At 42.7% G+C, this 14,186-nt stretch overlaps 1 protein-coding gene across 1 annotated transcript; it reads right to left on the bottom strand.

The window, feature by feature from the left end:
• Nucleotides 1–130: 130 nt before the first annotated feature.
• mmp2 (matrix metallopeptidase 2) lies at nt 131–13,932 on the bottom strand. The gene is made up of 13 exons (XM_012826998.3): nt 13,593–13,932; nt 12,881–13,107; nt 12,229–12,377; nt 11,385–11,513; nt 10,797–10,970; nt 10,211–10,384; nt 9,058–9,231; nt 8,627–8,782; nt 8,374–8,509; nt 3,297–3,433; nt 2,350–2,509; nt 2,076–2,185; nt 131–1,083 (listed from the first exon to the last, which is right to left on the bottom strand). The coding sequence occupies exons 1-13, from the start codon at nt 13,743–13,745 to the stop codon at nt 980–982; spliced, it is 1,983 nt and encodes a 660-aa protein (XP_012682452.1). The 5' UTR covers nt 13,746–13,932; the 3' UTR covers nt 131–979.
• Nucleotides 13,933–14,186: the final 254 nt, after the last annotated feature.

Raw genomic sequence — 14,186 nt, 5'->3', positions numbered from 1 at the left:
TGTAAGATCTAGAACTGTCCTTGTGGAACTGGGATGTAAATGGGCCGTATTTTCAACCCCTCCACAGATACATTATACATTTTAGATACTGTAATCTTAGAAAACACATTCAATTGGTGAACACATAAGATTCTTTCTTCATCTTTATTTTTTTTACCAACAACGTATAGAGACAAAGTGCACAAAGCAAATACAACTTACAAATAAACTGTACTGTCAATTCCAGAGTTAAAAGACAAAAGTAATTATACAGAACGATTATTTCAACTAAACTTTTCATGGTACTTCCTTGTCATGACTCCATCATGCACCAGACCCTATACAATCTTCAGGCAACCCGTGCCATGAATCCATCAGCACCATGATTATAAATCTAACAAGAAGAATATTACGGACTGACTTTGACAGTAATTTGGTCTCCATGTGTACAGAACACATTTATAAAAAGTGCTTGCCTGTAAGTTATAATTGTGAAATATTTGTGTGTGTAACAGATACTTTTGGCTTATGGCCAGCTAAAATTTTATCACATCATAATCATAATCAGATATACCTCACAGTAAAGCACCATCTGCATTTGTGTGTAATGGGGACATACCTGATGTCTCAGAATACTTAATGTGGAAATAGTTTATCATTCAGGATTGGGGAACTTCAGATCAAAATAATTCACCTTCAGCGTTACAAGAAAACAGCAAATATCACACAGTAATATAAAAAAGACTTTTAAGGTTCATCCAGTTTGCCTATGTTCAGCTTGCAAGGAGGGTTCAAAGAATTATCACTACTGTGACTTGGCCTTCTGGCAGGCTGGGTGGCAGGTTATATTAGTCGATTGGTAGTTACAGTCTTGCGAGTGCAGGGGTTGTTGCTGGGCGAGATTGCCATAGTAACATAGTTTGCGATGACGGTGGACTACACAGTGGGCCAGGGTCAAAGGTCATCACAGAATGCCAGTGGCTATGTGTCCAACAATCACTCAGCATCGCAGCCAGTCTGTTTTCACCTCTCCCACTTTGGTAATCTTCAAACTGCTGTCATCTATCTTGAGATAGTAGGAATCCTTGAAAAAGTAGCTGGAGCCTGTCAAAACAGCACACAGACAGACATCAGTCCACACAAAATGTTTTCCCAGAAGTCCTTTTCTTTTCCTTTTTTGAAAACTGATCTCTTTGTCTCCTACAGTTTGGGCTCCAAGATAAAGGAATACAAAAACTTGTAAGGCAATGTGCTATCAAAATAGTATCTACACACACACACACAATTTGCTTACTCTGTTCAACTGTCTTGCAGAGCTATTGAGAGACAGACTAACTCTTTCGTAATTACTTTGGTTTTGAAAAGTCCTACTGCATCGCTGAAAACAATAATCAGGCCGGGCAACAGATCCAGCTTTTACAGCTGCTTAAGGGAGAAGTCAAAACTTTGCACAGGAGTTACTTTGTGACTGGGTAGCCTTCACAAAAGTCATTTCACTAAATGATCAGTGTATGTGTATGTAAGTGTGTGTGTGTCTGTGTGTGTGTGTGTGTGTGTGTGTGTGTGTGTGTGTGTGTGTGTGTGTGTGTGTGTATGATGTTGATGGTGGTTTGGTGTTGGTGCCTTGTGAAAAACTGGGAGGTCTCTTTAGGTCCCTGTGAATGAACGCACACACACAAAAACCTTAGTGCACATCAAGCACAAATGCCCAAACCACTCTGCCTCTTCCACCCTATCATAAACCCTCTCTCTCTCTCTTTCTCTTTTCCATATCTCTCTCTCTCTCTCTCTCTCTCTCTCTCTCTCTCTCTCTCTCATCCCCTCAGCTGTTTTGTTTTTTGGTCTGCTGATCAACAGGCAGGCCCATGCAGCAAAAATGACCTCAGCCCTTGAAGGGTTATGGTGTCTTTGGGCCTTTCTCTGTGTTGTTGGAGGCACGGTGCCAGTTGTAATGGGGCCGCCTGGAACTGTCAGGAATGCTCAACGAGGCTCCAGCCAGCCGGCTCCCTCCGACAGGACCAGTAGAAGCCCGGACTGCAACAACAAGTGGCCTCTCGCTAGGCCGGGCTACGCTAGGCTAGGCTAGGCTTACTTACCTTTCTGGTTCAGGCTGAAGGCTGCGTCTATGTTGTCTGGGATGCCGTTCCAAGCGTCTGCGATCTGCTTGGGGAAGCCAGGATCCATCTTCTTCTTGGCCTCGTTGAACCTGGAGGGTTTAATGCAGAATGTGTTGTAAGGGAAATGTATTCGAGAACTCCATGATGCTCACTTGGGCCAAAAATGTTAAATGTGAGATTTGAATATATTCTTAAAAATTAAAAAAGGGTGAATAATACATTTGTTAATTTTGGGCTTCAAATCAAGTCATACCTCCAGAACCTGGTTCCAGCAAACACATAGGTCTTCTTGCTCTTGCTGAAGGAGAAGGCTGCATCTACTTTGTGTACGTCGGATGGCAGACCGATGGAAGAGAGGCTCTTGGGATAGCCTCTCTCCAGTGTGCTGCCCGAGTAGATGTAGATCTCATTCCCTGGAAGGAGAACACAGACACAGTTAGCATAACACAAATAGGAAAAGGTCATTAGACCTAGCACACAACTTGTGATGGATGATAGATTTGTGATTCAATAAACATTCATTGTCAGTAAAAGTATCTCCTTTGACTTACACCACGCCTTGGTTTACATCAGTCCTAAAATGACAACAATACATAAAAATGTATCATTTAAATTATGACCACATAATTTATTTCTATTTTTATCTTTTGACTAAAAATAAACCGTGAATAAACCAACCGTATTCTTCAATTTTGACTTATCCAGAAAGGCAACGTGAAAAATGTGACCTCACTACATGATAATTTGAAGGGAGAACTTGAACGAAAAAAGGCAAGGCATACTTGTCATATAAATCTCCTCGGTGAAAAAAATGTGTTCAGACAGAGCTTTGCTTTCAATATCTGTTAAGAGCAACCTTGCCTGAGACCCATGTAAATCTGTTTAAGGAGCATGCAGGGAGGGATGCCATGCATGGCAACTATTAGCACAAGCCACAAATACAGTATATCAAATGTCTGAAGCAGGGTGAAAAACCACACTCTAATGGTAAAACCAGGCCATTCACTTGTGGTTCACAGATTACTGCGTTGATTTATATTTCAGAGTCAACTTCGAGTAGAAGGAGATGTATTAGGGTAATTTCAACCATACGCTTATAAGCAATGTCTTGTGTAAGGGGAAACCTGATGGCGCAAGCAACATCGGAATGGAGGTAATGTGATTTTACGGTGGAACAGGGTCTTCTTTGGCCTACTGTACCTGCAAAGAACACAGTCTTTTCCTCCAGTGGGTTCTCATAGGCTGCGTCTATCTTCTCAGGAAGATCGCTCCAGAATGTGGCCACCAGCATAGGGCCTGTGGGCTTGGACATGAAAGTGGCAGATCTGAAGAGGAACCTGGAAAAGGTACAGAGAGAGAGTGAGGATGAGAAAGAGGGCCAGAAAGAGTAGTAAGGAAAGATACAGGAAGGGAGAGGAGGAACTGGAAAGAGAGAATAGGTATCAGAGGAAGATAAAACAATAAAGAGTGAGAGAAGAAGAGGATGAGAGCAGAAGGAGAGAAGAGAAGCAATAGACAGAGGATCCCAACTGGCCACAATGGCGTGATTCATGGGAGCATCTGGTTCTCGTTATGGTTGGAGGTGCCGACGCCAGCGGAACAAGCCTGCACTCGCCCGGATTTCCAATATGAAGCACAGCAACAGCAACAGCTACAGCTACAGCTACAGCAGCAGCCACACTCACTTCCCCTCCTTTCCACTGACCTATTTTTCTAAAAGCCAAAATAGTTTTGAGAGTACAGATAAGTCCCTCCAGCTACTTCATGCAATGCTAATGGGGGATTTTCAGGAAAACTTTATTTTGATAGCCTACATTTATGTGACATTGCTATTACACAAATATTGAACTGTCCACAACCTGTCAACTAGCCCTCTAACTCTCAAGTACCTGTCAACTGAGACAAACCCAAACCTACCTCTGACCCTCACCTTAAACAAACCCCACGTCTCGCTCTGACCTGTCCACACTGTCAACAGACAGTTTATGCAAGAGTGTCGTTTTCAAAATAAAGCATCCCGTTTTGTGCAGACAATCTTATTCTATCCCCTTTCTCTTGCATCCTGTAGCTTGTTCCTGCCTTTGATGTTCACCATAGCTGTTTCTTTCCAATGCAGAGCAGGCAGTTTCAAACAATTTAAAACTCTGTGGCTAGATTTTCAATAAAGGTCATACATTCTTTGGTCCCTCCTCTTGCCACTTGTATGCTATTGCAATTTTTTCTGACTATTTGCAAATCAATGAATGGCCTGAGGCCAAGATATATCTTAACTTACTTTTAGAGTATCCACAACTTAGACCCCTTAGGTCTTCTGGATCTGCTGTGTTACTTAACCCTGAGTTTAGCTCTACATCAAAGCAGTTCTCAGTTTTTATAATACACACAGACGCAACAAAGTTCAAGAGGAAATGGGACATACTTCTCAAAACCTTTGATTTGATATTCACAAGGCTTTTGACTTTGATGGTCTCATTTGTATTACTTGTGTTTGTAATGTATTATTTAATTCCTTCTTTTCCCATTTCACTTAATTTGTAAAAAGTTTATTTCCAGTTTATCACCTATTTTAAACTTAAACTTGGAAAACTATATAAACAAACTCACTTTACCTTGTCTATTATGGCTGCAGCTGCTGAACACTCCCTTAGGGTCACCTAGAAAAACTGAAGAATTTGAATTTCTCTTTGACTTATTGCCAGCAAAACTACACACCTTCTCAGCACTGCTACAACCTGAGGTAAAGCTACATGAATAAAGCAAGGGAACTGGCTCTGGAACAGTCATTGTTCCGACTGAACGGCCGAGATCAGAGGAGCAGCTCCAAGACACCACACCCAATGATTTCCCGAAACAGCTAACAGTGAAGGCTGTACTCATCTTTCTCATGCACTCCCATTTGCTTGCCAATGAAAACATTGCATGGGCAGCACAAAGACTGGGGACCTCAGGCGGTGTGGTATGGCTGGTGTAAAGAGTGAAACCTGACTCTGTTTTACTACTCTGTTTTACTGCTTCTTCACCTGAGAGTGTGAATGGGTGTGAAGTCAGTCGAGGTATCTGTGTAGACGATGTGTATCCACTGATTCAGTTTTTTTTTGACGCAGTGATCATACCCAATTCTGTCAGTAGTGCAGAAAAATATCCCTCATCCAATGAGTTAAACATCTGTAGTCCTCAGACCCAGCTGTGAATATCTGAACTCCAGAGTCATTTTGAATCTGAAAACTGAGACTTGTCCTAAGTAGCCCTCTGGATACAGAGCATCAGGCAGCAGTGGTTTTGTTTATCTGAACTCCTTTCTGGTGGAATTTCCATTCCCACTGTCATAATTGCTTGATCCACTTCCAACTCACGATCGTCATCAGAGATGGTGTTTCTGTGGAATTGGGTTTCTGGAGGAAATTACTTTCCAACTTCATCAAATGTCTTAACCAGAGAAACGCTGAACATCTGAATAAAGTATCACGCCACCACAGCAGTAGATGCATCCACGCATAACAGTATTTATATTAAACCCTCGTTATTAATCAGGGATGGGAAGACTTCAGAAAACTTCATGGCAGCCCGAAAGCCCTAATAACACAGTATAAACAGTATTTACAAACCAGTTGCACTGAGTCACTGTCTGTTTCCGGTCAGAATGACGCAGGACGCATACTTAACCTGCCCTATACCTGACGTCCACTCTCTGTCTATGTCTGGCCGTGCCCTGCTGATGTGATGATGAATTGCGAACCACTGTGCGAGGAGTCCTAATTCTGAGTTAAAGCAGGATTTGTTTGCAGAACTTGTGGGTGGTTCTTCTCCACCTCCAAACGTACGGTTGAAAAGGATCGATGGTCTTCGGCATGAGAGCAGCTCTTTGAGTCCAAGGCCCATGGAACTGTTTGTTTTGGATGCGATTCCAAAATGGCTACCACAGATCTTACAGTATGCTCACCTCAAAAGTAGGAAAGGCCAACGCTGGCAAAAAAAAGCCAAGGAATGAGACACATAGAGATGGCTTTTAGGAGCAGTGACTAAAGTCTGTCTCTCTCTCTCTCTCTCTGTTTGCATGTGTGTGTGTGTGTGTGTGTGCTCATGTATATGAGGGGAGTTTAAGCAGGATAGCAGCTTATGTGGGTTAACGGCTCCCCCCAAGGTCTGTCTTAGACAGAGTTCAGCTGTTGTTGTAAATTGTGTATGCACTGTGCAGCTGGGAATAACAAAGAGTCATGCAGAGTTGAAGTAGGAATGCTGTCGTTGCAAAGGCTTGCGGTTTGAGTCACTGCAAATCAGAGTGTTTCAAGTCTCTGAAAGCAGGGGGCCTACCACTGCAAAAAGTGGACTGGTTGAGGGTGCTACAGTCTGTAGTAACACACTGTCTTTCCCCACCTCTACACTCACGCAACTGATTTCATAGAGTAGCTACATTGGTTAAGACTTATTCCAAATGAAAATCCATGTGAGCCAATACATTTTCAATAACAGCTAAGCTTTTCTGAATATAATAACACATTCAGGGCCTCATTTACTAACATTGCGACCGCAGCTTAATCTGCGCCTTTGCCAAACCGCAAATAACGCACGGTATTTTGCATCCTATTTATCAAACAAGAACCCTCGTCGCGTCATCTGCGCCTAACACCGCCCATTAGTGTTATTTAGCCCTCCGCTAAAATAGGGAAGAAAGAGCCTGTGTTCCATCGTGGATGATGAGCTAAAATTAGAATTAGAGCTTTTGGTTCACGAGGTTACAGCAAACTAACCCAGGTAAATATAGAAACTCATAAATATTTCTGCGTTTAGCCCTTCCGTCCAGAGTAAAAGTTGTGATCACTTTGAATTCAAGACTGTCTTTTATTGGTGAGCTGATTTGGGGAAATTAAACTTTTCAGCGAACATTGAGTGTCTGGGTTGCTATGGTTACCCCTCAGGGTGCCTGTGCAGCTTCATATTAACGAGTTTATGTTCACAAGAAAGTTCATATTCACACATATTAACATGAGTTAATCACACACAGGCAACTGCAAACTGTTAAGATGGGTCTCTAAGCTAGAGATAGCTAGGATAGTTAATATCCAGGTTAACTGCTCCATAGCATCCCGTTAAATAGTCTGGTAGGAATACACGACACCCCTTACTTTAAAACGGCGTATTCCAACACTGAAAACCATGCTTTTCAAAAACGCTGCCCTAGGCAGATACATTTGAAAACTGTAGTTGTAGGTTGCCATGGCGCTGGGGGTAGCTTGCGCTTGAGAGGCTATAACATCAAAATAAACATGGAAGGTGAAATGAATATGCTGCTCTGTCTCTACAATGTACTTACCGGTAGTTTAGTTAGTGTACTTCGAGTACAAGTACTTTTCCTGAATAGATACGCGTTACTCCTACGCAGAAGGTGTGCACTCGGTGTGCTTGAACTATGCAATACCGTTTAAACCATACAATGAACGGCGATTCTGGGTAAGACGTGGCCGAACTTTTCCCGAACAGCTAGCTGGTGGGACAGTTTGTAATTATATTTGTTTGTATGCCTATATTAAATGATATATGAAATATAAAAAAAATTCAAATTTCTCGCAGGCACATAGTTTTAATTTAGCAGCTGATATGTCATGCTAAAACACCTCTTGTTTCGTTACTAATACATAATTAGGCGCACTTTACGCATCTCCTCCCATCTCTTTGAGACGAACACCCACTTTCCCACACCCACTTCCTAGCAGCGGTAATCTGCGCTTTTACTCAGATGCGCCTCCTTTGGAAATAGGGTTTTATGTCTTTACCCGCTATTTTACGCCTGAAATGGGCGCAATCCTGTTAGTAAATGAGGCAGTATACAGACTAGTGCCATTCAGATCAATGCAAGCCAACCAGTATCCAATCACTGTATGAGATGACAAGCGCTTTGCTTACGTTTATTTCCCCCCACTTGTTCACTTCTTTATTTATGACCTTGCATCAGTGTCACAATGGAATTTCAACTGCCTTTCAAATACTCAAACACAGCAAGATCCCTTTTTGAAGACTGTACTAAGCCAGTTTTTTTTTCCAAAGTGTAACAGAACTGCTATTGAAGAACTTATATTTCTGAGTACTATGAAACAATCAAACTATAACCTTAATCAACATGCAACTGATTATGGTAAGACTTCCATTAGGATTGTGGTGAATTATTCAATCTAAAGTCACAAAGAAACGAAAACAGGGGCCTGAGCTTGACAACTCAATCTTCTCTACCACATTCACTGTATAGCTATCGGTGCACCAAGAGGTCCTACACAATACATACCTGTCCTTGAAGAAGAACGTCTCTCCCCGAATCTGGGCCACAGCATCAAAGATAATGTTCTCATTGCAGAATTCCATAGGGGTCACTGGACCTTGAGTTGGTGACGTGGGTTTGTCGGGTTTGTCTGTAGAACCGCCTGGATAGAAGAAAGAAATACAAGATTTGATAAAACAGAGATGGTCCAATGTCAATGGACAGAACGAAACAGCAGAAAAACAGAATCACTGAAGAGTCTTTGGTCTGCATGGCCCACCATAGAGCTCCTGGATGCCGCGGATGTCGTCGTTGGAGAGCACAAAGTTCTTGGTGTAGGTGTAGACAGGGGCCATCAGGGCTCCGGTGTCCTGCGAGTGCTCCAAGCCCAGAGCATGACCAAACTCATGGGCCGCCACCAGGAACAGGCTGTAGCCTGGAAGCACAGCCAAGGAGGCAGGTTACAGATTTGATGTATGCACAGAGCACGAGCAATACCATGACCATGAATTCAGATCCCAAGGAACAGAAGCAGTGATATTGCTACACTACACTCTTCCATAGATTGTAAAACGCTACTGGACAAGGTTGTTAATCCACTGATGGATAACTCTAAAAACAAAACACCAAGAGATGCAGTAGAACAAATAACTTCAATGCAGTTATCTTTGCCCTGAGGTAATTAGGATCCAGAGATGTGTGACACAATACCTTGGTCAGGGCAAAAGCCCCATTTACGGTCATCATCAAAGCTCTTGGAGACGGCACACCACATCTTGCCATCACTGCGTCCAGAGGTGGTACAGGAGTCATAGCTGTTGCTCAGGAAAACGAATGGGAACACACAAGGAGCGCCCTCGGAGTTCCCTCCCACCGTGGACATGGCTGCAACAAGAGCAGAAAATGGAATTCCAAATGCCTTTTTTCCGGCATCAAGCCTGATTAGAGAGGAACAGTATGTCTAAGACCAAAAGGGGAAGATGTGGGAGTAATAAATAGTGACTATGATCGGAAGCAACAGTGCATTTGTAACTATTGCACAAAGACAAATTGCAGTAAACTTGGGCACTGGGTCGGTTGAGACTCTGTGGAGCCAGCATGAAACCAGAGTAGACTCTTGTTTCAGAAAAATATCTACGGTCTTTATGACACATATTACTATTTACCAGAAACGCTGACAAACATCTTGGTCATATGTTTATCCTTCTGATTATTTTCACACACACACACACACACACACACACACACACACACACACACGCACACACACACACACCCAAACACACACAAACACACACACACACACACACACACACACACACACACACACACAAACACACAAACACACACACACACACACACACACACACAGTAATACACAAAGTACCCTGCTGCAGGACTGCATTCCCAGTGAATTAGAACCAGATGAAAAGCTTTCTCTACCCGCTTCACTAAGCCAGCCCCCCTGACACAATGGAAAATAAACCCGGCCAGTGCACAGTAAAAACTTTTACAGCCATCAGGGAGACTACCACAAAAATGGAAACCACAGTTTTGGAATGTTCTTGTCTGCAAAAAAACACAAGGACTGTGCTGCAGAGACAGTCATCCCGTAACAGAAAAAAAACAAAGGCGAATCAACACAAATACGTCTGAACACTTTGGCTTTCAAAGAGAACCAAGAGTTGATATGATTGCTATCCTCATACATTCCTAAAGCATTACAACACCGTGAGAAAGCTAGCAGTCCGGCAGGAGGATAGTCATGGATCTCTGTTATTCCATGGTATGAGGTAAAAGAAAATAGACTGATGAAGTGAGTGTGAATCTATATTGTGTATATTCGACAGGTGCGGTAACTCACCAGTTTCTGGACAGAACGCATACTTCTTGTCACGGTCGTAGTCCTCGGTGGTGGCACACCAACGGTAGCCATCATCTCGGCCTTGGGTGGTGCAACCATCATACTTATCCCCCTGAAACGTGAAGGGGAACTTGCAGGGGGTTCCATCGGAATTCCCACCCAATGTAAACAGCACTGTGTGGCACAAGTGAAATGACCCAGTGAGAATGCAGAATATGTCGGTTGTGTTTGAGCAGTGGTATTGATCCGCGCAGCAGAATCTGCTATCCACACAATCTACTGCAATTTCTGATGGCAACATACCTTATGGTGTATATAGCGTTTCGAAAGACAATTACATTTGAGTTTGTGTTTGAGTTGTTATAATACATGACCCTATGTTGTTTGCTGTGTATATCTTTTATTCAAGTCCTATATCAACTGTGTGGATGAATCACTCTTCATGAAGAAGGTTCGTGTGTGCATTAGCAATACATAAGATATTCCAGCAAAACATCAGTACCAAGGACAGCTACCAAAACAAACAGAGAGTAAACATCTCCACCCAACAGCTCCACTCATTCGACATGAGAGGTAAGATACTCACACTCATGAGGACAGAAGCCATATTTCCCATCGTTATCAAAGTCGTATGTGGTTGAACACCAGAGGAAGCCATCATCGCGGCCCTTAGAGGTGCAGGTGTCGTACTCCGTCCCCATGAAGAGGAAGGGGAACTTACAGAATTCGCCCTCCGCATTTCCAAACTTCACCTTCACCACTGTGGAAATGACATTGCAGTAGAAAGTCAAGGAAAATTGAACACAAAACTTGTACTCAAGGGAAGTGAAAACGGTGGTCAGGCAGGAGACCTGATGACACTGCAATGCTTTCGTTCTTTTATTTCTGAATTACACAAAAGGCAAGTGATTAGTTAAGGTTTTTTATGTTAGGAACAATCCTTCGGAAACCAAAAAAGCTGTCTCAGTAACCTGAGGCTTGACCCTGATTCATCGCTGTATGATAAAATCCGGGAAATTCCCCTTATAGGGAAGAAAACAGAGCAGAACCCAATGTTTAACCACATGGAGTAATTGCTCCGATCACTTGCAGATTCGAGGCCTGCTTTTCATGATATTTCAACCATAACTTCCTCCCTCAAAACACTGAGGAAAAAAAAGCTGAACTTTTGTACCTTGGCCTTCGCCCAGCGTCCACTGTTCATCATCGTCAAAGTGGGAGTCACCCCCAATGCCTGGGCCTGGAGCGAAGGCATGAGCCAAAAGGCCATCTTTCCCATCGAAGGGGTAGCCATCACCATGCTCTGCAGATAGGAGGGATGTTACAAAACACAGATAAAATCACTCTTACCCACATTCAGATAGCATAATGTGTACCTTTGTGGACAAAAGACATGAACAATCGAATGAGAGATTCATCATAGACAACAACAGATTTTACAGGCACTGCTAGGTTCCCTGCTCACAAAGATTTATCCTCCTGTCATTGCTGCTGTGGGTTTGGTCTTCTTCATGATGGGAACCAGCATTTACCTTCGTCCACTAATCTGATCTCAATTTGGGCAGGCCCACGTCATTTAGGATACACCACACAGATGCTTTCCTCTGACTCACCGTCTTGGCTCGTGGAGCTATGTCTAACTGCTCTATGTACAGACACCTACGTATTTACATCTTTCTCCTGAACGCTGACCCCATAAAAACAGGTTTGGTCAGAGCAGGACTAGGCTGTGAACACTTTGAGGGTAACTGTGTGTTGTTCCTGACTGTTGGGCAGATTTGTGCTGTGCTTTAACCACAGGACGCATGGGCTGCTATGAAACTGTCAACTGTGTGGGCTACACTTAGTTGAGGGAGCAGTTATGGCTACGGTGGCTTCAGTGGATATTGTCATGATTTTGCCAACTACAATCTGATGATTTATTTTATATATATATATATATTTTTTTTTTCTTAAAAAAATAAATAAAATAAAGCTGCGTATTGCTTGTGGGGAAAAGTGAGACAGATATTCCATACCATTGCGGCCAAAGTTGATCATGATGTCAGCCTCTCCGTCCATGATCCTGTTGAATTTCAGTGGAGTTACATCACTCCATACTTTGAAGGCACGGAAGAAGGCATCATCGATTGTCTCCTCATCCAGATCAGGACTGTGCCCAAGAATTCTGTGTGAGAAAAATAACGTGTTTAATGAATGTCAATGACTTAACCCCTCTTAAACTGCTCCAGTTACTCAGAGTCCAGTCCTAAAGCACCCTCTGTACTGCTCTTTGGTTGACCCAGCTGGCAACTCTTCGTCTATATCTTTTTTGAGTTGTTTCTGATGTTGGTCAGACATACTTCCCAGCTTCTTAACCACCATCTAAAAACAAGGGTCTAAAAAGGGCTATGTTGTTTGCCTTCCTGGGCCCTAAACCAAATGCTGGGCAGGGAGGTCTTCTTAGCATTATCCATGTTCAACTTGTTGATGGAAGTGGTAACCATCTCACAAAACAAACAACAGGGGGTGGAGGATGTAGGCCTCTTAGCTCAACACTTGGAGCAAATGCACACACACACATGCACGCGCACACACACACACACACACACACACACACACACACACACACACACACACACACACACACACACACACACAGAGAGAGAGAAGTGCTATGTTTTTTTTAACCTGTATGATATATCCTTCTTGGTCCACACAGGCTTCCTATGGAAGAAGTTGTAATTGGCCACATCTGGCACTCCACAGCGGGGCTTTTTCATGATCTCCACTGTCTTATGGTCGATCTCCCCGGTTTCTTGCAGAGAGAAGAACTTCTGCATTTTCTTCAGCGTGTCTTTAAGGACCATGAGGTTGCATCTGTCTGTTGGGCATCCATAAAACTTATTCAGATAGTGCTGGTGATTGGGGGGAGGGAGGAAGGAGAGAAACAAAATGAGAACTTGACTTTGCCAAAGGTACAAGCAATTTTCTTTCCCACTGCCAACTATCTTTCAAAAGTTATGTGAAGGTTTTTGGTTGGTTTCAGATACTTTAGTAGGATGAAGCCCCATAAGAGAAAATCAGCTTGAAAATTGGTTCAATATATGTCTGAGTTTTTGCTGGTGGGTGAGGGATCAAGCTAGGCAAATGATCTATGAATAACAGATGATACATTCCAATGATAAAACCATCAGTAATCTGGACAAAGAATCCAATGCTTATACATTAGAGTTACCATTGTGTTATTTTTAAAGGTAAAATATAATAAACACATACACACAGGTATGATACATTATCAAATCAAAAAGCTTGTTTACAACAACTCAATACAAATAAAACAATTTATTTTGCAACAGAAATCAACTGTATACAACAAATTACAGCATGCTTGAACTCTTACCAGTGCCACCTCTTTGTCCGTTGGTGGACTGTCGTCTCCTGGAAACTTGATAATAGGCGAGGGAGCAGCTGAAGTTCTCATTAAAACAACGCACTGTATCAAAAAGACTTTCAGAATCAAATGCCTGGAGCAGAAAAACTTATAAGACCCCATGTTTACCTCTGTTGAGACAAACAGAATAGGTAGTTTTTGGCTTTGCGCCGTACACAGGGTAATAGTCCTTTCAGCCTCCTCTGCTATTTGACTTTCCTTAGCGGCATATCCTACTGCCCCCAACCCGATGGAATCAGTTCTGCTTGCCTATGCAGTTTTGTGATGCTGCCTGGAGTGGATTCGCACAGAGTGCGCAGTCTCCAGATTGGGATTTTTTTGGGAGAATGAAATAGGAGACGAGTGGGTAGAGGGAATGCGCTTTGTGCCGCTACTGCACTTCAGGAAAGAGTGACTAACTTCTAAATAAAATGTGTTACTCTGTGAACTCTGAGGTAAAATTAGTTGTGAAAGGACATTTCCTTCTTGCAATCACAATTACATAGCTGTAAGCTATTTACTTGTTTTAATGTAAACAGAGAAGTACTTTATTTCCAAAACATC

Source organism: Clupea harengus, chromosome 6, assembly GCF_900700415.2.
Source record: "Clupea harengus chromosome 6, Ch_v2.0.2, whole genome shotgun sequence".
NCBI lineage: Eukaryota > Metazoa > Chordata > Actinopteri > Clupeiformes > Clupeidae > Clupea > Clupea harengus.
Note: the sequence above shows the minus strand (reverse complement) of the source record. Positions and strands in the feature narration are given on the sequence as shown.